Source organism: Pelmatolapia mariae, linkage group LG7, assembly GCF_036321145.2.
Source record: "Pelmatolapia mariae isolate MD_Pm_ZW linkage group LG7, Pm_UMD_F_2, whole genome shotgun sequence".
In the NCBI taxonomy this organism is placed as follows: domain Eukaryota; kingdom Metazoa; phylum Chordata; class Actinopteri; order Cichliformes; family Cichlidae; genus Pelmatolapia; species Pelmatolapia mariae.
In genome coordinates this window covers 38,984,860-39,011,033 of record NC_086233.1, presented here as the reverse complement: position 1 = coordinate 39,011,033, position 26,174 = coordinate 38,984,860, and the positions used below count along the sequence as shown (strand labels likewise).

Here is a 26,174-nt window from a genome sequence, read left to right as displayed (position 1 = left end):
TGAAACATCTCTTTTAGTCATCTTGGCTCGAGTTGTGCTAAAAGGTGTGCGTGTTTGAATTTTTTCAGAAGAGGAAAACTTGCCAGGTTTACACTGCAAGAAATTAAAAGGAGCTTAATACTGAACATGAATGTAAAGAGTAATCCGTTTATCTTGGATACCTTGTTTTAATAACCTGCTGGGACCAGGAATTCTTACTAAAATGAATCTTCCAGGTCTTACCTAACCCTAACCCACGACTGGAAGTATAACTCTAGCAAATAAACAGATCCATTTACATAGTTACATTACAGAGGAAAAGAAAGACGACAGACAAGTCCCAAAAAGCTCTCCCGGGGCTGTGCGGTCTTTTTATAGGCCATCAGAAGTAAAGTAGGCTAATTAGCATTCTGCCCCAGTATACAGTAGCAGAGTACTCGGCTGTTTTCTGCGCTTTCTACTGCATACTGCTGGAATGGCATAAATCTTTAAGACGTCACAGAAGCAAACACCACATGAAAACGACCACCTCACCTCACTCTGTGTGCCTCTTGGCTTTAGAGCTGATGCTAACATTTGACTGATGACTTTTAAAGCATCAGGCTGCCTCGCTGACCTCTTGCCCTTACAGGAGCCGAATTAGCAGCATAGCGTGGCTGCTCTTTATTCTGTATCGTTTAGAACAGGGGTGCCCAATCCCAGTCCTCGAGAGCTACTGTCCTGCAGCTTTTAGATGCAGCCCTACTCCAACACAGCTGAATCAAATGGTTTGATTGCCTCTTCAGCATGCCATCAAGTTTGGCAAATGCCTGATAACAAGCCATTCATTTGATTCAGGTGTGTCGGAACAAGGATCCATCTAAAAGCTGCAGGACGGTAGCTCTCGAGGACTGGGATTGGGCACCCCTGGTTTAGAAAATAAGAGTTACCTGGATTACGGATTGATTTTTACCATTTACCATTCCAGCTGCTACATAGTATAGCAGCTTTCTGTACTCTCGGTGCGCTATGACAGTGACACTGAATTGGATAGGTGGTTAAAAAAACTGGACATTGCTGTGAATCTGACTAACATCACTGATACCAAAAGCGTATCTGCCCTTTCTACGTCAACTCCTATTTTCGTCGGGGGCAAATCAGACATGAAGTACAGACATGATCAGTACAGAAAAAATGACCCAGTTAAAAAAAAAAAAGTAAAAAAAAAAAGGATTTTTACCCATCATTTTTAACTGGTGGGTAAAAATGGAAAAATAACCCTAACTGCAAATAACCAAGTTGCAGTTAGGGTAAGTGCAACTTGGCTGGACTGTCTCTCTCTCTCTCTCACACACACACACACACACACACACACACACACACACACACACACACACACACACACACACACACACACACACACACACACACACAGAACCAGATTTATGAGTTCAATCAGTCTAGCTCCTATTCTGTGAATTGGTTGTGAACCACAAGCCAAGCAATTTAGTCTTCACAAATGCCATCCCACACCATGGACCAGTGCGTAGAGGTAGAAGGGAAGAACAGATTAAGATCCTTTGGCAGAAAGGTGGGGTGGCATGGTGCTAAAGTGGTTTGCACTGTGGTCTCACAGCCAGAAGGTTCAGATTTTGAACCCACAGGCCAGCTTGGGTCATTCTGTGTGGGTTCTCCCAAGGAACTCTAGCTTCCTCCCACAGTGCAAAGACATGGGTTAACTGATAATTCTAAATTGTCCATAAGTGTGAATCTGAGCGTAAACGGTTGTCTCTCTTGTGGTAGACTGGCAGCCTTTCCAGGGTGTACCCTGCCTGTCCCCCTCACAGCTCTGTGACTGACAACATCAATGAAATGAAGACATCGTCCACACTAACTCTGAGTGTGGATGTAAGACAGACAGTTTCCCAAGTGCATAAAATAAAGCATCAGTGAGCAGCACATAAATACCAGTCCTTTTACATTTTCACTTTCATTAGTGTTTAGTTGTACAGCACCTACTATATTAATAAAGTTTAGCCTATTTGAAGCCAGAAAGGAAAGTCGGCAATGCTTCTGTCTGTGCAAGTTAACAGAGTATCATTACTCTATCGTTAAGACGCGGGAAAATTTGATGGATTATAATTGTTATTCCAGCAGAGGTCTACAAAACCAGTCTAAACATTTAAATGATGCTTATTATAGCAAAGGTAAAACATAGGAGAATTCCTGCTTATTAACCTTAAAATTATCACTGCTGACCTGACTACAGCTGCCCTGCAGAGCTGCAGTTTCACACTTAATTCTGGTTCGGTGGACTCCCACCTATTCCAAGTGTCTTTTCCAGCATTAACAAATCAGAACTTTTTTCCCCTTCTTCCCTCTCTCCTCCAGGACTGAACAGAAAAGGGTACACTCACTACACACAATCACACGGTTGCCTCTTCTAATCTCTGCACTGATTTTGTGTTGCCTTGTTGTGTGTTTGTCTAAGTGTCCTGAATGATTTTGTCCTATTCTGCAGATCGTTTTTGTTTAAGATTTTTTATTTCAACACAACATTTTTCATTCTTTCAAGTGCAGCCACGGTGGTGTTTCAAAAACAGCATCAAACATAACACTGAGACTACATGCAAATCTGATATAAGGTCCATAAGAACAAATAGAGGTGTTCTGTTTTAGGATCATATGTTTTCAGGCTTGTAGAACAAAACAGTGGCAAAAAATATTGAGAAAAAAAGATGTGATTTCCTACCTGGTGGTCTCTAATTTGGAAGATAAGCTATTCTGGAGCAGTGGTGCGCCACAGTAAGAAGTGACGGTCCCTTTATAATACTAAAAACTCGGGTTTAAGCCTTAAACTATCTGGATAATTCCAAATCCAGCTTCATAAAGCAGAACAAATGGTCACATTGACCAAATATAACAAGTTCTTTCTTCAGTCCAAGCGAAGGTTTAAATTTGCAGAATTCACTGAAAGTGCTCAAGAGATACCGTGTTTATAAGAATGGGACGGATGGACAGACAGGCTGAAGAGTTTGTGCTAGACAAAATAAACTTGCACACTCCTATTCTTGCTTTTCACAGATCACATTTATTTTTTTAACATAATTTAAGATGTCAAAGATAGATGAACATCTAAATTACCATTTTATGAAAAGGCTTTCCACACAGAATAAATCAGAAATAAAACTGCAGTATCTCCCGTCATGTAAAGCCCTGTCCCCAACTGTCACACATCACGTTTCATCATGACACTTGCACTTTTCATAGCAAACATCTCAACAGAGCATGTTAAGATCTGGCGAAAGGTGGGATTTAAGATGGTGTGTGCGTGTGTGTTCGTAGTTAGATAGGGAAAAGGACCTTTTCTCTCTCTAAGTAGCCAATCAGTCACTCTCCACACCTACAGTGTGCGCACTACATAAGCAGAGAAAGTCCTCCTCAATGATAGAAATTCAAGAATTCAAGGAATCTTGGTGCATAGTGACGCAGTGGTTAGCACTGTCTAACAGATGCATGGATGGATTTCTAAAGGAAAGACCAGCTGATTACATCACAACAGTTCTGAATTGGGACATACTGCATTTGGTCTGTAAACAGAACTCTCACATTTGGAGAACAGCAATACTGAGTGATTACCTGCTCCTAAGGCTCAACAGCAACCTTAGAGGGATTCAAGAATCCAGGACATGCAATCAGTGTGTTACCCATCAAGTTCAGGTCTTGTGGATACTTGCGGCGTATACCTAAGAAGCCTGACCTGTTTGCCAGCTTTGCCCTACTGAGTGGACTCAGTAAGTGCAGAGCAAAACTGAGGAGGTCCGCTACTGTCTGGAACCTCACTTAAAAAAATGGCAGAAATCAGAGAAGACTGGTTAAAATGTTGTATCACACAGTGTATTCTGATGATGTAGGGGCTGTCCCTTGACTCTGGTCATCACAGTAGCACCATCTGTTCTGAAAACCCATCACAACTCAGACTGTAAAGACACTGATGGCACAGACGTGTGTCACTTCTGCCTTCGCCATTGACAACAAAAACTGACTCAACCCTTGTCTTTCTGACAGAATCTAACATAAACCAATGTCCCTCTTTTAAAGACCGGTAGGTGGAGTTATTTGATATGATGAAGAGAAAATTGGTGGTTTTCATATCTTCTCCACTTCTACAATGTGTGCATAGACTCTTTGGCCTGTTCTAATTATCGAATAAATTATTCATGTTATCCAACATAGTCTGAATTTTAACAGAAAAGTTAGAAAATGTTCTCAATAAAAGAAATGCACACATTAATACTGGATGTTGAATTTTAACTTTTGAACCAAATTATGAGTGGAAAATTATGGCACTGTTGGGGTATTGCATTTTCCACAATAGTGAAACACATGCTTAGCAACAGATTACATATGATGACAGTACCATTGAGTTTAGAAGTCCTCTCAAAGTGTGCTCGACTTCTACATACCTGAACAGTAAAGTCATTTTCATGTGAAAAGGAAAGGCTCCAGTTTCACACAGGACAAAGACACTTTCTGCATTCATAGTTACAAACGTTCTGCAACTTCATCGTTTTATTTATGATAACCAATCTATATCTTGGGGTCTTGGTCACAAGCAGAGTCGTGACTTCATGTCACGATGGAGTGGTCCAACATCCACAGTGATCTGGACACTGCACTGGTCCACTGTATTAAAGACAGAGCTGAGTGAGACCTACTTTTCCACCCTCACCTATAATACAAGTGGAAGAAATGAGTCTGCCTCAAAGGTTTTCTGAGCTTACCCTTAAAGAGGATGAGGAGCTCAGTCAATTGGAAGGGGCTAAGAGTAGGATCCCTGCTCTTCCACATTAAAAAAAGAGGCCAAACAGGTGTTTTACTCGTTTGGCCAGGACACTCTCTGGATGCCTCCCGGTTCAGGTGTTTTAGGAGGACAGTAAGGCATTCCAAAGCAATCCAGGAGACAAAATATCTCTATTGTGTCCCAGGTCTGCCTATGGACATTCCCAAAAGAGCAGGTGGAGGTGGCCGACAGAGAGAGTCCTGCTTAGAGTGCTGCCCCTGGGAACTAGACCCGGATAAGCAGAACAAGACAGACGGATGGATGGACAGACTTTTTGTCAGTGGGTTTTCTTTGGATTACTCATTGTAAATACTATCACATAGTTGCTTTTTTACATTAGCCTAATGGTAGCTCACAGGAGACTGGTAAAAGCTACTACACACAGGCCACATGCTAGGGGGCTAGACAGAGCATCAGAGTTATAGGCTGTGTAGTGGTGGGTCTTCACAGAATACTGCTGGCAAAAAATGCTTTGTGTGTGCATTTGTCTGGCACAGCTAGAGGACAGAACACAGTAATGGACTCAACATTGTTTTCATCCTTACTATTTTGGGAACAACATTTACCCAAGAGTGTGGCAAGTAGCGTTCTGAGATTTGCTCATCAACAGAAAGTCTACCCGTGCTTGGTGCTGCTCAGGTGTTACGTCACACATTGCTGAATTTGTTCTTTTGAAGCACAACTGATTAAATAAATTCGTTTCAGGTTTTATGAAAGCAGCTAACTCAAAGAAAGCCTAGCTATGTTGAGTAATCTTACTAATGTCTCTGGAGAGAGATAAACACACACTGGGGAGTTTATTTCCCACTTTTAGATATAAAGAGACAGAATTTAGACTATACCAGCAGGTGAGCCTTGTTCACATATGACAGATCATTTGGTTTACTAGAATTAGTAAAAAAAAGAAAAACAACAACAACAAAAAAAAAAACAGCTATTGCACCTGAACAGCTAAAACGGTGCGCTATTAAATCATAACATTTGACTGGCATTTGACATGACTCTCCTCCAGTCTGCTCTTCTAGTCTCATTGAGCACTGAAAGCAATAATTAGGCTGATTAAAGTGCTTTTCACGAAGCATTTATTTGAACAGGCACACTAAATGTGACAATGTGAACTGCTAATTAACACAATGTCCTGAATCTTTGAACGTGTAAATGAGGATGCATTCACTTACTTAAAAATGCAACTGCACATAAACAAAATATTAATATCTATACAAACGATACTATATAATACAGTATTCCTATATTACTACATTGTATTTTTTAAACTCTTGCCACCTCCATACATCAACATTTTGACTTTTATTTGTCAAAAAAACAACATAGTGACAACAAAGTTATTAATTAAGACTGACACATAGACATATAGATATAGATTAACAGACTTATTGCATTGCATTTAAGATGAACCTGCTCTATGTTGCATTAATGCTACAGGTATTATCTACGATAGATCGGATTTTCAATGTTTCCAATGGTCTGGGTTTTAAATAAATAAAAAAATAAATAATAGTGCTTGAATATGATTATTTTACATATTTGTAGTTGGGATCTTTTCTTCTCCCTGCTTCTGTGCAATAACTGCACATGTATAATCTAATCTAAGTGCTGATGGGGCAGGGCTATTCATTTTCTCAAGTTTATTAATAACTTACATAATAAATTGAATAAGAAGAAATGAATTAAAAACATATAAATCATTATAATAATTGTAATAACTGATTAAAACTACTTAAGAGACTTAAAATAATATCATTAAAAACACGCCTAATGACATACACAATCATAAGTGTTCCAAAGAAACCTGCACTGTGCAGATGTGATGCGCTAATGTGTTCTAAATAACAAGATTTCTCCACATCTAAGACAGAGAGATTTCTGTATTACTTAGAGAAATGTGTGATATTGATTATTGAGCAAAGCATTTCTTAAGGAAACACACTTATCATCATTATGCTGTCAGTTCACATCACTGCTGCTCACCTGTCACTCTCCTCCTGTCTTTACGTCTTCAGTACACACAATAAACATTGTGTTGTTAGTATTTGTTTGGTTCTGATGAGTGATTTTTGTTTGCTGTTAGGTTTTATGAGATCTGGATCTTTTGCTAAAAAAAAATTGGAAATGTTTAAATCTTATATTGTCTCATACTGACAATCTACTGTAAAGATAAATAAAGAAAAAAGATTATGTAATCCCTAAATATTTATTCTATTCTATCAAAATATAACAATAAATAACAGGACGTGACTAATGTTGATCAGCATTGCATGTTTAAAAAAATTAAGACATTAACAACAGAAGGATGTGATTCACTACAGGAACACGCTGAAAACCTGTCACAAAGGGAGGTAATCCTTGGATACTTTACTTATGAATATGTACATATGTATATAGATTTAACTATATCGTACTGTGGTATCATAACTATCACAACCTAAAGCTTTATTGACCTCAAATTACACCATTGTATTGTTGGAGTGCACAGTGTGGAGTGAGCAGTGGATCAGGAAGTTGGTTGTGTAATCTAATAGAAAGGTTGTTTTTCCAAAGTGTTCCTGGGAAAGATACTAAATGACCCCATTCTCTGCTCTGGTTTGTAGTGTAAAGTGCTTTTAAAGAACTGAAGCTAAAAAAAAAAAGAAGGGACTCTATAAAAGCCAATCCATTTAACACACAGATTTTGGTCCAACCCTGACTCAAAATGTCGGCTCAGACTTTCACAACAAGAGTGCTGATCTGTTCATCTCACCTCTGTGTTAGTCCATGTTTACTACACCAGCCATTAGCTAGCAGCAGAGCTACACTGCATGGAGGCAACAAGGAGGCAACCAAAAACTTTAGACAGCTTAGTTGACACGACCTGCAGGCCCTGTCGGCTTTTCTCTGTCTCATTATGTTCTGAGCAACACTTGTTAGGAAACTTTCAGTAATATAACATGTCCACAGCTCCAATGATATTATTGGTCTTCTGTATGAGCTGCATTCACCAGAAGAAAAAGTCATGACTCTTACAATAAGCTGAAATTAAACCAGTGGGCATAAATTAGGTGAATGAAGTAAATTTGTTAATTGTATTAATTTTCCATTGTTGTTTTGTCAATTCAGATTTTAATACACACCAAATTTTTGTTTTGAATGTATCATCTGTACCACCTTTAGGTGTGCAGTCCCGCTGCAAATAGGCCAGGAAAATGTCACCGTGGATTTCAGGCAACACTCCAGAATAACAGAAGAGCAGTGTAACAAAGATTTCCTTTATACACGCGGAAAACAAGTATCACATTACTTCTTTAAAAGGACCACTGAGCACCGGTGTTAATAACCTGCGTCATTAACAATGGAAGCAGCACAATTCAAACTAAAGTAAGAGCATGTGCATTGCTGAGTACTCTCTGGCAAACAGCCACCGTACAGCACTGGCGCGTGCGCGCGCGTACTCACGCGCCCACGGTAAAGCCTCCAGGAATTGTTTTTAAATGAGAGCTTAAGGAATGCGATAAAGACCAGCAGCACAGCTCCATCAGGGCCATCTCACATCCGCCGCTACAACATCTAAATAATGCAGCTGGCACCCAAAAACACACACATATATGCATTACAACCACTGTGTGTGTGTGTGTGTGTGTGTGTCCACCCCCAAAACACACACATATACATGCATTACAACCAGTGTGTGTGTGTGTGTGTATCCAGCCCAGAAACACACAAACTGTCGCCCACCACAGAGCCAGGCTCAGGCCTCACAGAGCTCCGGCACACTGGCTCGTCACTGTCCTTTACTAGCGGGCAGAGACTAGTTAAAGGTACACTCAACGTTAGCCTCATCAGCCATAGGCTCTCAGTCCATTTATGAATTAGAAATGCTTATTACATGTTTGCTAATTACAGTGTGTAGCTGTTTCAATCGGTGCCAGGCTAACAGCAGCTATGTGACTGGGTGTGTGCTGTAGTGAGACAGCTGTCAGTGTTATGCGTGCTCCGTCCTGCTCCACAGAAAACGGCAAATATGAAACATGGGAGACGAGCAGCGACGTGTTTGCTGACATACTCACAGGGACAGACATTTTGCTGGTGCTCCTGTTTTAGACCGCTCGGTGCTTCGCCGCTTGCTGCTGGTTTATTTAACACTGCCAATTGTTCTTGCTAGTGTCAGTCCTCCGTTATCCCGTCCATGGTTAGCTCCAAAGAAAAGGCAAAGGTCCGGCCGGACACGGCGGCTGTGGGCTTCTTCAGACCGGAGTGTTTTAGTGCGGGATGTAGCGGCAGCATGAAAGCCTGTGCTGCCGCCTGAGTGTCAGCAGAGCCGGCTTCCGCCTCGTCTCCTGCCGCTCCCTTCTCTGTCCCAGATTCCTTCAAGGATATCTTTAGAAAAGCTTCCGCTCGGCCACAGGGACCGGAACCGCGCACATTCGTCAGAACAGCGTGCTGTCAGGTCCGTGCCGTTATCCACCGGGAGGAAAGCCGTGCCTGTCCCGGTCTACCGCCGTCCTCCAGAACGGATCACCCAGCGCTGCCTTAAAGGGACCAGCCTACATTTACGATACATGTGTGCTACCCTCTGGGGTATGCTGGGGTGTGTTTCCAGAAATACACGAAAAGACTACAGTGGTTCCGCGTCTTCGTGACCATTTACCACCGATAACCGATACAGACAACTGCTGTACCAGCCGTGCTGCTGGCCTTTGGCAGTATGAATGACATACAGCACCAACAACACCGCACTGCTGGTACAGAGCCCGAAACATGCAGATAGCGGAGAACCTGCTGGCTAAGAAGAAGAAATGAAGTTGGAAAAATCATCCGTTATTGGGTAGCTTTCTCAGGAGATGTGTACTTTGTATCAAATTCAATTAGAAGAAAACAGATGGAGTATTAATTAATTAAAAACATTCATTTAACAAGATCATCATTTTGATCCACTCTTATAGGTCCATGCATTTAAATCCCTCATAAAACACCAGACTCAAAAACAGCTGTGCTGATCTCTGCTTACTGAAACCCCAAGATGATCACCAAACCAAACGACAGCTATAGTACCTGCTTTGCTAGAATAAGAGAATACATTAGTGTACAAAAACTGGCATAGGACAATCAATAGGCCTTTGAGTTTATTGTATTTATTTAAAGATGGATCAAATAAAACACACTTTGATGATCTTCACCTGATCAAATTTACACATTGCCTTTAGAATGCAGAAAATAAGAAATAAATGCGTGGATCATAGAAGTTTAAATCTTTTTTCTAAAAAAACAACAACAATAAAACCCCCATCATGCACTCATCCACTCCTGGGCTACAGTCTAGACTCGGAAACTATACTTCTGCATGCTTCATGTTACAAATATGGTGTTAATGCAGGAACTGAATTCATGTTCAGGAATTACACGATGGTTAGGACTGTTGCCTCACAGCAAGAAGGTCTTGGGTTTGAATTCATCTGGCCGGGGCCTTGCTGTGCTGACTTTGTATTTTCTCCCCGTGTGTGCTCTCCAGGTACTCCAGCTTCCCCCCCACAGTCCAAACACATGCGCTTAACTGATGATTCTAAAACTGAGTGTGAATAGCCGTCTGCCTCTCTGTGCTAGCCCTGTGACAGGCTGGCAACCTGGCCACGGTGTGTCCTCCACCTGCCCTATGGCAGCTGGGATAAGCCACTTAACTGGATATGCAGAAGAGACAAGATAAAATACATATTTATTGCACATAGTGCTTATGCCAAAAGTTGCTGAATTATAATATTTTATGATTTTGTTTTAATGAACGGTGGCTATGGGAGAAATGCCACTAGTATTTGGGCTTACAGATAAAATTAAGAATCAAAGCCAAATTGGGAGCGTGTCTATGAATGAAATAAATAAAATGCTTTACCTGCTGTGTTGTTTCAGTTGATTTCTATGGATGTTTAGGATTTTTTTTACTTTCAAATTCAAGCAATCTTTAACTTTTGACTTCAGAATGTCATGTGACCAGCTATAACCGTGTTTTTGTTTTTAGACCAGAAAAAAATCCAAACTCCTCAAAATCCTGTGCACTTCTATAAAGCTTGCATTACCATTATACCTAAAATGTTGCCACCCACCTCTGCTTTCGTTAAGTACCAACATGAAGTTCAATAAGTTTCCATAGTTTGGAATTTTTGATTTTAGTTAATAGGTCAGTGAACCTCCTTTCGGTGAAAAGGAGCAGCGAAAGAAGGTGACCAGCCAGTTGAGGTGGTTCGGGCATCTGACAAGGATGCCAGGTGTTGTGGGCATGTCCCACTGGGAGGAGGTCCCAGAGCAGACCCATGGACACGCTGGAGAGATATCTGTCGGCTGCCCTGGGAACGCCTTGGTGTTCCCCCGGACAAGCTGGAGGAGGTGGCTGGGGAGAGGGAGTCTGGGCTTCTCTGTTTGGGCTACTCCCCCTGCAACCCGACCCCGGATAAGCGAAAGAAGGAAGGAAGGAAGGATGGATGAATGGATGGACAGTCACCTCCCACTTCAACAGAAACTGCAAGCGGTCGCCTCAGTTCCCCAGGGCTTAAACTTGAAACATCTTCCCTCTTGTCTGGAGTGTGGAGACATGCTGCGCCGTATGCTAATTTCCAGTGACTCACACTCCAACTACAAATAACCAAAATCACAGCTCAGACGCTTTCATCTTGAGGCAAACCAACCACCTTCCACAAAATTTGCAATGCTCAACACTTGTCTATGTCTCAGGGAGCAAGTTCACTAAGCAATGTGCCCCTGCAGAGCCTGATGTGGGGTTCACAGTCACTGACCCCGAGGTCAACGTGTATTTTAAGCAAGTGATGTGGGAAGCTGCTGTGGAGAATGCCAGAAGTTCAGAGGTCAGCTACAAATGTTTTGGACCAAGCTTTGACAAGAATGTGTTTCACACAGCTGTTTGTGTTTGTCCTTACACACTGCTAATATCAGCACTAATCCTTAATAAGAGTTCTTGTTCTCTAAATTTACAATGTCTACATGGATTTAAGTGTTTCTGAAGAAACATAAACATAGTTTTTTCTTTAAATCTAGCAGTGCTTGCTAGTGGTATTTCAAGATGACTGCAGCAATGTTGGTTCATTCTCATCTTCTTCCATGACGCAGTGACCCGGTTACCACAGCTGTAACTATGTTGCAGTAATCCCGCTTGCAGTTTCTTTAAGAACTGCACGTTCTGGTTACTGCTGTTAGCTACACTGCTAGCATCTTTCAGAGGTCATCATCAGAAGCTTCAGCAGAGCAATAAAGTTTTACTTTCAGCTGCCACAACCTGCAGTTCAGCTGAATATATTTAAATAGTGAGAGAAGACTTTGAAAGTGTTAATACACAGATTGGCAGAGCTGTGAAAATAAGAAAACTTCAGATGCTACACTGACAACCACATATTATTTAATCACTATTACATTTTGGTTCATTAAAAATATCGGCATGAAATCAAATGACTCGTTTATATTGATTTGAGTGTGTGCACTGCTGTGGGTGGGAGAACTGCACTTGTTGTTGAATGCCGTAGCTACACTTTTGGAAAGGCAGAACTCGCACATTCAGTCACCGCCAATCTGCTGAAAACCAGCCAATCGATCGGTGCATCTCTACTGAAAAGACTCATTCTGTTCCATCTATATGTGCAGAATCATTACATGTGATGTGCAAACTATTTTTTCTTGAACATTTAAATGTCATATGTCTGCAGTGTTAATAATAGGGTCTTTTTTCGTAAATCAGTAACACTACAAACTGACAACTGTACACAGTGGTTTTTATAATGAGCTTCAAACTCTGCAAAATACAGATTTGTTTCCATGACAATCTGAATAATGTTAAACACAAAACTATCCTGATTCTATCGATGAAAGCAATAAGACAGTTCAAACAGTTTTCCTTAATTGATAAAACACCAGAGGTACAACCACACACACGAGGACCAGGAAACACAGAAACATCCAATCAGTCTCACTTTCTGTTGCAGCTATTTGTCCACTGAACCTAACGGATACATTTGCTTATCACAAACAAAAAATACTATTACTAATACTAAAATTCTACGAAGTACACTTTGATCTGTGAATCAGCCAGCAGACTGAGGTACATAACGGTCTTATGGATGAAGTAACTTTTTTTCTTCTAATAAACAGCAGCTGTAACGTACCATATTATGATTCAGCTATTTTGGAGTCATCAATATGGTGAGTATTACCACTACTGCATGGCTCTGCTTTGAGCTCACTGAAAACAAAATTATTGTGTTTGTGGTTTTGGTCGGCACCAACAAAGATACATAATTACAGCCTCTACCCTAACAAGACAGACAGATCATCTGAGTCCTTGTGCTTCTTAGTCTGTCAGGTTTTACACTATAGATGGTATAATGTTCCCAGATCCTGAGGGGTATGAAAGTTCAATAACAGAGAGAAATTATGCAAAAAAAAAAAAAAAGAAAAGAAAAGAAAAATTACGATAAACCAGTGTGGTTTTTAATCCGTCCTTGAGGTCTTAAATCAGCCACTTGAGGAAGCAGGAGGGATGCAGTGTTAAGGTCTGAGATTCGTTATTGGTTACACAAGGATGGAAGCACACGCAGCAACCCTCCTTCATACAAACTGAGCCTATTAATATACCGGGCCTGAAATAGACTCGAGCAAGAACAGTAGTTTGAGCTCACTTTAAAGGGACAACAGCACCTGTCTCATTAGAGAAAGAAAGAGAGCTGCAGGAAACAAACAAAAAAAAAATCTGTTCTCTGTGCGAGTGTGTGTGTTGTCAGTCTGTGTCATTGCTTCATATTGCTCAGTCGTACTGCCTTTTCCAATTCAAACTGGCGGTGGTCGACGCGCTCCAAGAAATTCTTCCGCTCCACATACCTAAGCACACACAAACAGAAAAGAACAGAAACATCAGACCTACTTTTATCAATCCAGGTACTGCAGGCTGTTGTCATTTACTAAAGAAGCACAGTGTCACCCCCAGCTTTGTTTGAGGGTGGCTCTATTGCACATATATGCATAAGGTGCGTAGTTGCTACTAGGGGATCTCATTCATTGTGAACGACAGGGGCAGAGTTTAGTAGAACAGTGTGCAACTGGCACAAGTGTGCAGCTGTAAAACTCATCTTGTGACTCATCACTGCTGCCTCACTCTGCATGTTTACAGCCTGATGAGATGAGGATGCATCTTGTTTTACAGGCAGCCAGATTACTCACATTTCTACAAAGACAGTGGAACACAATGAAAATGCCTCATGTCAGTAAACAGAGCATCTGTTTTTAACTCTCTCTGGTATTGCATCTTTAAAAAACAAACTGTAATGACTGTAAAAAAACAAAACAAAAAAAAAACCAGTATAACATACTGTATTGTTTTGGTTGGCAGACTATTCACACACTCACTACTCGATCTACTGATTGCTGAGATGCCAGTTTGCACTGCTCTTGGTATAATGCTGGTCAGTGCTGAAATGAACCGGCTGCTTTGTTTAGAAATCCAAGATGAATGTTTATGGTCAGCCTCATTAGGGACTAACTCAATGCTATAATGTTACAGCAGAAATGAGATCCTCACAACACTTATCGACCTTTTCCACTAGGACCTACTCAGATTGGCTCGACACGGTTTTTAGGGTTTTTCATTAGGTCATAGCACCTGGTACCAAGTACTTCTTTTCATACCTACTTTCTTCCACACCTTGCGATCAATAAATAAATAAAATTAAAAAATGGAGTGATACTTGCCTGCCTTTGTGCAACTGCTAAAAGTTGAAGCATTTTTGCTGTTAACATGCAAAAGATTGATAACTTATGTTTATTTACCATGCTATAAAATTAAGTACATGATCTCGACCCATTTAGAGCACAAGCAGACATCTCCACTTTTTTTTTTACTGGCACAGACGTAATACACAACCAATATAATAAGTAAGAACAATTCAATTTCATTTTATTTATATAGCGCCAAATCACAACAATCACCTCAAGGAATGTTATATTGTAAGGTGAAGGCCCTAAAATGACCTCTTGTGAGCAAGTACTTGGCGAATGTGGAAAGAAAAAACTCCTTTTTAAAGGGAAGAAACCTCCAGCAGAACCAGGCTCAGGGAGGGGAAGTCATCTGCTGCAACCAGCAGATTCTCCCTCCACAAATAAACCATTCCTCTGCAAATTCTCAGTTAGCTATTTGACAGCTAGTCTTTCAAGAATTTGAAAATAAGAGGAAGGTTGGAAATTTCTCTATAGTTAGCTAAGATGAGGCTGAGGAAAGACTTCTTAAAGAAATGGTTTAACTACAGCCACCTTGAAAGCGTGTGGTAGCCAGTTAATAATTATTGGAAGGAGTTTGGAAATATCAGTAGGAGAGTCTAAAGAAATATGAGCTGTTATTAAATATTAAATACGTTATTAAGGTTGTTTTACTTAATGATATGCAGTGTTGGGTAAGTTACTTTAAATTAGTAACTTAGTTACATTACTAGTTACTTCTCTAAAAAAGTAACTCAGTTACTTCAAGTTCAAGTTTCAAAGTAACTAGTTACTAGGGAAAGTAACTTTGGTTTTACTCAGAATTCTCTTGTTAATGTGTTGCTTCCGTAACTGGATACCCAGCAAGATTGCCAGTCTTCTAGCTTGCTTACTTGCCACAAGTGCACTGTGCCACCTACCAATAGAAAGGAAAAAATAATGTGCACATTTCCACGAGAGAAATCCCACGCCTGGACCGTCATTGACCGCCGCCATGATTCTAGCCTGCTTTTTACATCCAACACAAAAACTGCAGTCGTGGTGCTTTTGATTGTACTCAGAACTTGGAAATTCTGCCTTCTGAATAGGAAGATGTAGGTAACACCAGACTGCAGATGAGCTGCATACAGAGCTGGACTGGGACAAAAAAATCGTCCCGGGCATTTTGACTAGAGACCGGCCCACCATTATAGGAAAAATCATAAAGCCTTTGAATGAAAACAAACACTGTTGTGACAGTGATGTACACTGTTCTGATGGTATATATGTATCAATCTATCAATTGTTTGTTGTAAGACTCAGATAATTATTTTTTTTAAAAGCGAGACATTTTAAATGAGAATAATAAAGAAAAGTATTTCCTTGGCCCCCCTTTCCCTGTTAATGCCCTACATGGACCCCTGGCAAAACTTTGCTAGACCCACCCCTGCACAGTTACCAGCTGTCAGCTACTTAGAAAAGGATCCTGGTGTTATTTGTCTCTCAGAAACAGTTCATAACTTCCCTTCAACTCATTCGTGTCACCTAAAAGGTAAACCTGTTTCTACATCACCTGTTCAGCTCTGATGATTCAGTAAGGACATCTCCTGGTTTCATCTTCATGTTTCCCTCTCACCAGATAACCAAACTGATATCATGACCAGCAGCTTTACAGCTGTGGCTCCAGCAAACATCAGCTGATACTAGAAATTAATATTAAATAAATTCTAACAACAGCTGATCAAGCTTAAACGTGCTGCTGTTGTTTAACGTGACATCCGCTGGTTTCCTCTTTCTGGCGCAAAGTGGGCGATAAACAAACAAGAGAGAAAAGCCGATCAGCTGATCATTGATCAGTTTCGTGATTGAAGTAGAAACAGGAGAGAGAGGGGGGAGAATGAGAGAAGAAGAGGCAGCTGTGCAGCTCCAGCTTTGTGTCTTTTTCATTGTAGCTGAAGTCCGGGACAAACTGTGTTCCTTTTCACCTCAGTACGAAACGCGTAATATTTTCTCTGAATACCAGACGATTCTGTTTTTTAGGGGACGGTTGGAAACTCTAATAATTAACCGTATGAACAAAATAAAGTTCAACATCAGTAACATAGCACCCACCCAGCTGTATAGAAACTCCGTCATGCTAGCTAGCACGCAGTACGAAAATGTCAGCATAACGAAAATAAACTCCACCTAAACTTGGTTTATATCTGACTCCGATAGACTGCAGGTCATAACTTCTTACCTGAAGTTCAGTTCACCTGACACGCGGACCGGCGGCCGCTTCGGGTCTCTCCTCTTGCCTGCCTTTTCCCTCATCCACCTGCTGGCTTCCACCACTTGCTAATGTTACTGAATCTGTGGAAGCTCCGCGATATCCACCACACGAAGTAACGAATAACGAGCCTATCTAAATCCCAGTAACGAGTAACGCGTTCCTGGTTTTGGCATAATAACTAGTTACCGTGCTCGTTACCACAATAATAACGTAGTTACTGTAACGCGTTACTTAATAACGCGTTAGTCCCAACACTGATGATATGTCTGTAGGACAGGCGTACTTCCTTTTTTCTTTTTGTTCAGTTCGAGTATGATAAATAAATATATACAAATCTTACTAAATTATTTTGTCATGTAAAATAATGACAACATCCAGTTTTATGAACATCCCTCTGGACCACAGTGAACATTACTTCACACATGCTGAACATTTCTTACCCTTCTCTGCCTCTGTTGTGGATAGCCAGCTCCTCGGTGATGCCCTCCTCAGATTTAAAAGCATCCCAGTCCATTTTTGACTTTTCCAATGTACTCATTTTCTGTTTCTTTCCCCCAATACGACTTAGGACATTTGACATGCCTGCTGGACGCTTAGTACTGAAATCAGAAAGAGAAGCCTTTAGGTGACCCACCAAATTCACACCCTTAAGATTTGAAATTCAAGGTCAGCTTAACTGTCATTAAGAAGCACAAGGTTGCATAACAAACTTGCAGATGTGGCTTTATGAAAACAAACAAAAAACACAAAAACATTGAAAAAGAAAAGAAAAGAAAAACTATTTTGATTCAAAAAGCTGATGGAAACATTGTTCAGAGATTTTGGTCCATATTGACATGATAACATCATGTTTAAGAAACTAGTTTAAGATGATTTAAACTTTGTGACAGAGTTTGTTGGGTACACTAAAGGGACAGACAGTGATAGGTCAGCAACAATACTGTAGATGAATGATGCACAGTTGATACTAAGAGGCAAATTGTGCAAAATGACCATTATAAAAACCATTACACCACCAACAGCAGTCTGACTAGTGTTTCGATGTGATCTTTACTGAAGTCAAAATGAGACCAAATAATGGACATGTCATTTGTCTGTGGTACAAGCTGTTGTACTGTCAGCTAGGGCTGTGCGATATGACCAAAATCTCATATCCCGATATAAGACATCTATCGTCCGATAACGATATAAATCACAAAAATTTAACATTTTCTGTAAATTCTGTGAATCTTGGGCAGCTCGACTTGCGTGAAGTGTTTCCAGCTGGGCGTCGTGTACCTGGAGTCGAGTGTTTTAACGATGCATGAAACTATACATTTTTAGACATAAGTTGTATCGGCCGCCGTTTCTTTGTGAGTATTTATTACACGGCGTGCTGCGGGGAAAAGCCTGTTCTAACGTTTGACTCTAAGGTTTCTTTTTTAGCACCTGGCGGCTCTTTTTTGCTTCTCATCCGTAAATACTAGGCATACTCTTTCACATAATTCAGTTTATTTTGAAAAGTCTCAACAGGATCTTGAACTTTATTGTGAATGGTTTATGTGGAAAATAAACAAGCGGACACGCGATGGTTTTATCGTCGTTGTTGCTAATGAGGCGCTTGTCCGTCCGTCGTGTGGTTATATTAAATATAAGAGAAAGAGAGAACTTTAAGAAATTAATATAGCCACTACAGTGACCATCAAAACGATGAAAAAATATTGCCGTAAACAGTTTATTTCGCGACACCACGAAACAAACGATAGTGTAATAGGAAACGATAGATGTTTTTATATCGTCATCCGATATATATCGTTATATCGAACAGCCCTACTGTCAGCTTGGTTTTCAAGTTTCTCGCCACGCTTCTATATCACAGGCTGAACGTGGACACAGACTCTTATGGTTTTATGAGGACAGTACATAAACACAGACTGGGGCAATTATTAACAGAATTAATTCATTTTTGAGTAATTGCCCATCCGTAACTTGCAACATCTTTCTCCCCCGTTTTAGTTATTTGTGTTACAGGTACAGTTAATGCAGTGGCCCCTGAGTGTAGTACAGTATCTCATATAGTCTAAGGAGGTTAGAAACATGGCAACTGGACTTCTTTCTTTCCCAGCTCCTTAGACTACCATGACCTGGATGACTAAGAAATAAACACAGACAGCATACTGCAGAATTTAATTTATGAAGGACCTACAGCTTCTATGGTCAGACTTCTCTCTCACACACACTTACACACACACACACACACACACACACACACACACACACACACACACACACACACACACTTATTACTGCCAGCTTATATAACAGCACATACCAACACTATCATCTAAATCTACAAATAAATGATAACTACACAACCTCAACAAGGACTGATGATGGGGTGGTGCTAATGGGTCTTTCCTGTTGTGTTCCCTTTTACACACACACACACACACACACACACACACACACACACACACACACACACACACACACACACACACACACACACACACACACACACACACACACACACACACACAGAGAGAACTGAGATAAACAGGCTTGTAAAGCACCATACTTCCTGTAAGCTGGAAGATGATTTCCTGTGTCCTGTCTGCAGTTGCTTGTCTGGGGTGGAAGATGTGCACATCCTTAGCTGACTTATTACCGTGGCAACAAAAAGTATTGGAAATACTATTGTATTGAAAGTTGCAAATAGAAAAAAGCAGAAATGCATTGCAGAGCATACAGCAGGATAGTGTAGCTGGATTTCACTGTTATCTGAATGGGGTGAGGTGAAGCACAGCTGGCACTAGAGCTACTCCAGATGTGTGTTTGACATGCAACAAAATCTGTTGCATACAGGTCACAGGAGCCGTCTGTGCTCTCACTGGATCAAGTCTGCACAGGCTTGAGGTTTTGGGAGCTTCAGTGATTTTTAAATAATGATGATGATCTGCAGATACGCAAATATGACCAGAGCTAGACTGATTACTCAGAAGAGTGTTGGTGGGATGACAGCACGTATAAGGTCTCCTGTCTCACCCAAAGGGTGCGCTGGGACAAACCAGTCTCACGAGAGTGTGAAGATTACGTCAAAAATCCTGGCGAACACCAGTGCTACTCCTCAGGATCTTAGCAGACACACGTGTATTATCAATTTGAAAGTCCTAGGTGACTTCCTTTTTGAGTTAACGCATTTACAAGATTCTCAGATAACTTGACCTCTGACCTTGAGTTCAAGGTCACTGAGATTCAAGCTCGCCCAAGATTTTTAGAAGATGCAGCCATGGTGTCAATTTGAGAGTCCTTCGTTGCCTGGTTCTCGAGTTATCACATTCACAAACTTGGGCGTCCACGTCGCCCGCCAGGTGACAATAATACTCCATGAGCCTTTTATGGCTGAGGGATAAAAACTGATCAGCAACAAGGAATGTGATGCCGAAAGGTGACACAGGACCAGAATGTATATAATATGAGGAAAGTCACCAAATCTAAACAATATCTTGCTATATCAAAATTCTTAAAAACAAGACAACAGTTTTTTTATTATACTAATAGAAAACTTCGCTCTCAGACTGTGAGCTTACTTGTGGTTCCTAGGATACTTAAAAGTGGAATGGTACACAGAGTGTTCAGCCATCAGGCGCCACTCCTGTGGAACCAGCTCCCACTTTGGATTTAGGAGACAGACACCCTCTCTACTTGTAAGATTAGACTTAAAACTTTCCTTTTTGATAAAGCAGAGCACTTAAGACTGGATTCAGGTGGTACAGAATCCTCCTTTATACCGGTATAGGCTCAGGCTGCTGGGGGACTCCCCATGATGGACTGACAATTTCTTTTCCACTCTGCTTTTTTCCACTCCTTAAGGCCTTTACACACTAGATCACACCAAATATGTGCAAATGTTTCATATGTTAACATTTTTTCGGACTCACCTATTCTTAATGCAACCATCCACACCAACTGTCCAGTTTTACAGTACAAATTTTTAGCATTTATTTCTTCAAACCAATCTTGATTTTTCAGCATTTTTTAAGCAACAACCATGCTCGTGCACTGGTACTAAATATCCAATGATATGGAAATGGTAGAGTAATCCTGCAGTAGTAATAATCCTAGAGTGGTATTTGTGTACCTGGAACCAGGGAGCGGTGGAGAGCAGGGTGATGACATCTTCTCTTTGTCGCTCTTCTCGTCCTCTTTGATGCTCTGGCTCTTGAGATAACTCTTTGCTTCCCTGGAGTCAGCTGAAACCTCTTTATTCACCCTAAAAGATGGAGACAAATGTGTATTCTGTTACACTGTATTAAAAGAAACCATGCAGACAGATAAAAACTGCTTCAGTATCCAGCAAGCCTATGGAGCACACCTTTCCATTAAACATCATTAAACATCATTAAACAACAAAAACAGAGGGAGTTCCAGGTCTTAAACTTGTAAGTAGTGTGTGATACAGTGAGATTAGACTCATGCATACAAGAGAAACATGTAGCGCAAAGACTTGCACCGTGTTCTTCAACATAATAACTGCTGGATAAACAAGGTATTACATATAGACTCAACAATGCAGTCACATAAATGCAGGCTAAAGGAATCTTTATGAATAGTCTGAGTAATTTATGATATAGCATCTTCCCCCAATCTTTGTGCACAAAATGGGCTTAAATTTTAGGCATGTAAGCATACTGCCATCAGCCCATACTGTGCTAGATGGACAGGGAGTTAAATGATGCACTTTAGAAGTTCCATGAGTACTTGCGCAGCACAGATGCTAGAAAATTCTCAGTGGTTGGCTGAAAGCAGGAATAACAACAGAAAATGTTCTCAAATCCATGATTCTGATTGAAAGTCATTAAAAACCAAGTCTTCCACTGCCTGTTTAAAGACTTAGGACTACAGTACACTTTGCCATCACGTCACACACCACTGTAGCTGAGTTTCACCAGGGTGCACAAACACAAAACTAACCTATCCATGAGTCTCAGGCACGCTTTCATGACCATAATGCCTCTAAGCAACTGGAGACACATAAACAAGATGTCTGTGTCAAAACTGAATAGAGTAAACAGGGCCAACAGCAGGAGGGTTTCATATTTGCAGCTTAACAAAAAACCCCAAAAAGACTGTAAGAACTATAAGCATTTGGAGCCTGTGTACAGATGAAAGTATCAAAAAATCCAGCCAAAGCAGCTTTTATTTATTCCATGACTCAGTCAGCATATAATTTATGGTCAAGCTGCAGCTTCCTCTCTCTATCATGAAAAGACATCCAACAGCACAATGATGCAGCCCAACAAAACTGTGTTTTCTAAGCCAATTTTCTTCATATTCATTAAAAGACAAGAAACTTGAAATCCTTCGATTGTCTGCAGTTGAGGTCAACTGTATTCTAGGAATATCATTTTCAAGAGAACTCCTTAATATCTCGAACATATTGTGATATCGGGTGCTATTTAGGTGTGCTGTGTTGTTACCATAGCAATATAGCCTTTAAAACTCTGGGGTCAAAACTGAAGTCACCTTACTAACTACAAATCCTGCTTCACAATGCAGGCCTCAGGGCTGTCACTGTCACTTTGAAATGTTGCATTAATATGATGATAACCAGATTAAGGCATAATGCTGGAATGCTACTGTTCACAAATAACCACTGCTTAAAAAAAACAAATAACCTTTGTACCACACTTCTTCATTTAAATAACAGTATTTTCAAGTTTTACTAGCATCAGAAACTAAGCACATCTCTGGAAAGTCACAGCTTCTGCTTTGTGACTGTGTGGGCATGATAAGAGTTTAGCCGATGCTCATTCACAAATGGTCCTGTTCTTACCGACTGAGACATCCACCTACTGCACTGCCATCATACCAGATGGTGTGTGTCCACCTGCTGATTAGTGTGCAAATGCTTTTAAAACAGAAGCTTACCGAACTTCCTCGCCCGCAAAGTCAAAAACTTTGGTGATGGTGACTTTAGCGGGACCTGACGGCTTCGTTTCAGTCACCATAGAAACAGCCTTGGAAACTGTGGAATCATCCTGAAGACAAAAACAAAAGAACGATACTAGAAAGTAAGTATATAGAAAACAGACACACAGAACAATGCTGTTCAACAGAACAATGCTCCAATGTGAGTTTAATCAACTTGATATTTTGCAAGTTGTTTTCCCAGTTAGAGACTAGATCAAAACAGCAGCCTCACAGTGCCCAAACTACAGAGCCCACAACTGTCTCTCCCCTGATTTCATCTTCCTTTGCTGTTGGGCAAGACTAGTGCCAACTTGAGTTACTACACCATCTTGTGGTGCAAATTGGTATCGAATCAAAGTCTGTTCAGCTCAGCTTCAATTTGAAAACCTCCACACACAGATATTTTGGACATAAGATGACTAAAAGTGTGCATGTCTCAAAGGTGGTTTATGCAAATCAAAGCAGTAGTCCAAGCTTTGAACTAGAACACATTTAAAAACCTGGCAAAATGAAATATCAAAGTTTCAAAGATATTTACCTTCTGTGTGGTACCCGACTGTGGTGCAGACTCTTTGGGTCTGGATCCAACGTCAGATAAGAAACTGGCCCAAAGTTCATCTGACTTTTTCTTCTGTTTTGCTTCATCATCCTGAGCCTTTGCCTTAGTGGGTGTTTTCACTTCTTCTTGTGGGTTATCCGCCTCTTTAGCTCCACCAACATCTTCATCTTTGTCGTCTATTTTCAGTAATCTCTTCTTCCTCTTTCTGTAAATGTTTTAAGGGATACCAGCGACTAAAACTCAAGATCGTGAGGATCTGATGACATTTTCTTTTTTGGACATCAACTGTAGTCTACTTTATGAAGCCATAAAAAGTTTTACTTTCAAACAATGAAAATGTTCCAGTGTTCCCGCCATCAGAGAACACAAACAGATTTAACTACATTTTCTCCATTTGGAAACACTGTCCTCTCATTGAACGGTGCTGTCGAAACCTCTTACCTCACACTGATGTCCTTTTTCTTTTTTTTCTTGCTGATGGGCTCAGAATGGGGCACACTGTCATCCTCATGAAGAGGGTCCTCCTTCTCACACTCATTTATGTCATCCTCGCTGAGGTTATCATCTGAGGTGAAAAAGTACAGGAAGCAGTGTAAATGATGCATAAAAAGATCAATATCAAGAATAATCAAATATCAAATCAACTTAACTGTACTAAGAGGGCATCATTTCATCATGCTTTTTAATCAATGTGGATGTGAAACTGCATTTAAAGCTAACAATGAGAGTTAACTCAGTATGTTTTGACACAGCTGATCTGACTGATTAGCACTATTTTTTAAGTGAAGATTATGACTTGAACCATATCACCAAGAGAACTCAGGCTTCATCTTGGTATATCAGGACTGCATCTGCCTGTTTGGACTGTATAATCTCACACCTGACTGAGCTTCCAGATTAACAGCTGCAGTTTGAGCTTTTCTGCTAGAAACTGTACAATAATCCAGGCTTTTATTAAACTGCCATGGCGATGTCAACTCCACGTTTTAGGGCTCCAAATCACAAGTACTGAAGAGGGTGAGTAAGGCGCTTTTTGTAACTACTGTATAATACTATTGCACGTGCTACTCAGACTGTGTGCATTATTTTGTGAGTGTTTGCGTCTGGATCTGAATTTGATTTGATGTGAAAACTGCTGAATGGAAACTAATCAAAAAAACACTCGTAGCTTTCTAAGAATTTCTCAGCAGACTTTAACATGCTTTATTTCAACACAGGGAAAGAGAGCCATCAATAACCATCAGTGTCAGTAACCATGTTTCTGCCTGTCGTTTGCAGCTCAGTTAATGATACTTAAGGTCCTTCTTTTTCTTCACTGAAAAGCAGAAACCTCACCATAATGTTTACAGTCCTCACCTGATGGGACATAGTCTGCATCTTCATTCGACGAATATCCATCAGAGTCATAGTCGGAATAGTTCATCATGCTGTCACTGCTAATAAGTATCTCCTCGCTAACGATGCAAAGTACAAACGTTACCCTTAAAACTCTGTGACGGGCACAAACAAACTGAACACCTCAAACATGTTAAACGAACGAAAATACAAAATGACTTCTGTTTCTTCTTCTTCGGCGGTTTTTTTTCTTGTTCTTCTGGTTTAATGGCGGTTGGTAAACTAGCTTAAGGAACATATGCGCCACCTACTGGACTGAAATGTGGCACAGAAGACTGGCGGGGAAAACGGAACGAAACGAAACCCCTGTATTAAATCTGTGTGCTTCATAGATGTCACTAGCTGGCCAAAGACTTGAAACAAAACCTCTGCAGGAAGATTGCTCTTAGCATCACAAGCTGGACAGATTCTGGCTGCTTGTAGTGAATACATAATCCAGCCGTGTTTGGCTGTTGAACATAGTCCTTCATTAACCCCTGGATCTCCAACCCAGTGATAATTATTTCTTCTTCCCAGTTCTCAGTCTATGTGTATAAGAAGATACTTGAGTTCCATATACAACGTGCCTCATTCACCCATTCATACAAGGACTTTTTTTTCTACACCTAAGTGCTTTCGGTCACACTAACATTCTAACATTCATATACATTCACACCCCACTGAAAGCACTGGTTCAATTTCTTGCCCAATAATAATTTGGCATGCAGACTGACGCAGCCAGGGATCAAACCATCCATCCATCCATCCATCCATCTTCTTCCGCTTATCCGGGGCAGGGTCGCGGGGGCAGCAGCCTGAGCAGAGGAGCCCAGACCTCCCTCTCCCCAGCCACCTCCTCCAGCTTGCCCGGGGGAACACCAAGGGGTTCCCAGGCCAGCCGAAAGATATCTCTCCAGCGTGTCCATGGGTCTTCCCTGAGGCCTCCTCCCAGTGGGACATGCCCACAACACCTGGCATCCTTGTCAGATGCCCGAACCACCTCAACTGGCTGGTCACCTTTTGATGTGAAGGAGCAGTGGCTCTACTCTGAGCCCTTCCCGGATGGCCAAACTTCTCACCCTATCTCTAAGGGAGAGTCAGCCACCCTTCGGAGGAAGCTCATTTCTGCTGCTTGTATCCACGATCAGAAAGTGAAGCATGACAGTAATCAATTTTAGGGGAAATAAAAGCATGTAATGCCTCTGCATCAGCTAGAGAGAGGGGAACTGTACTCTGGCAATAACCTTAAGGTGATCTAAATCCTTAGTTACATTTCAGTCTTAGTTTCAGTTAAATGTCTGTGTTGCTCAAAACTAAGATCCTTGTTAAAGCTGACGCCTAGACTTTTGACTGTTTGGAGGTTTTTATTGCCAGTGATTGTAGGTGTTCTGACAGCTTCTTTCTCTGGGCTTCAGTACCAATAATTAAAAGTTCTGTTATGTAGTGTTTGAGGTTTTAAATGTTTTTTGCCATCCATGTTTTAATATAGGGCAGCTGTGGTG

At 40.8% G+C, this 26,174-nt stretch overlaps 2 protein-coding genes across 2 annotated transcripts in view; both read right to left on the bottom strand.

Annotated features, from left to right (window-relative positions):
• bcar1 (BCAR1 scaffold protein, Cas family member) overlaps positions 1-9,395 on the bottom strand; it is a 48,729-nt gene extending 39,334 nt beyond the window's left edge. Inside the window, exon 1 of the mRNA XM_063479041.1 lies at positions 8,863-9,395. Coding sequence (XP_063335111.1) covers positions 8,863-8,874 — 12 coding nt within the window. The 5' untranslated portion in view covers positions 8,875-9,395. The remainder of the gene's footprint in view (positions 1-8,862) is intronic.
• Positions 9,396-12,547: 3,152 nt separating this feature from the next.
• cfdp1 (craniofacial development protein 1) lies at positions 12,548-24,859 on the bottom strand. The gene is made up of 7 exons (XM_063479040.1): positions 24,655-24,859; positions 23,740-23,863; positions 23,278-23,503; positions 22,698-22,807; positions 20,908-21,039; positions 17,228-17,386; positions 12,548-13,666 (listed from the first exon to the last, which is right to left on the bottom strand). The coding sequence occupies exons 1-7, from the start codon at positions 24,722-24,724 to the stop codon at positions 13,576-13,578; spliced, it is 912 nt and encodes a 303-aa protein (XP_063335110.1). The 5' UTR covers positions 24,725-24,859; the 3' UTR covers positions 12,548-13,575.
• Between the last annotated feature and the right edge of the window lie 1,315 nt (positions 24,860-26,174).

Excerpts from the sequence above, each read along its gene's own strand:
- cfdp1 (XM_063479040.1), bottom strand. The coding sequence starts at position 24,724 with ATGATGAACTATTCCGACTATGACTCTGATGGATATTCGTCGAATGAA. Across the intron at positions 23,864-24,654 it reads TGCAGACTATGTCCCATCAG|ATGATAACCTCAGCGAGGAT; the intron begins GTGAGGACTGTA and ends TTTTCACCTCAG. Across the intron at positions 21,040-22,697 it reads TTTGCGGGCGAGGAAGTTCG|GGTGAATAAAGAGGTTTCAG; the intron begins GTAAGCTTCTGT and ends TCCATCTTTTAG.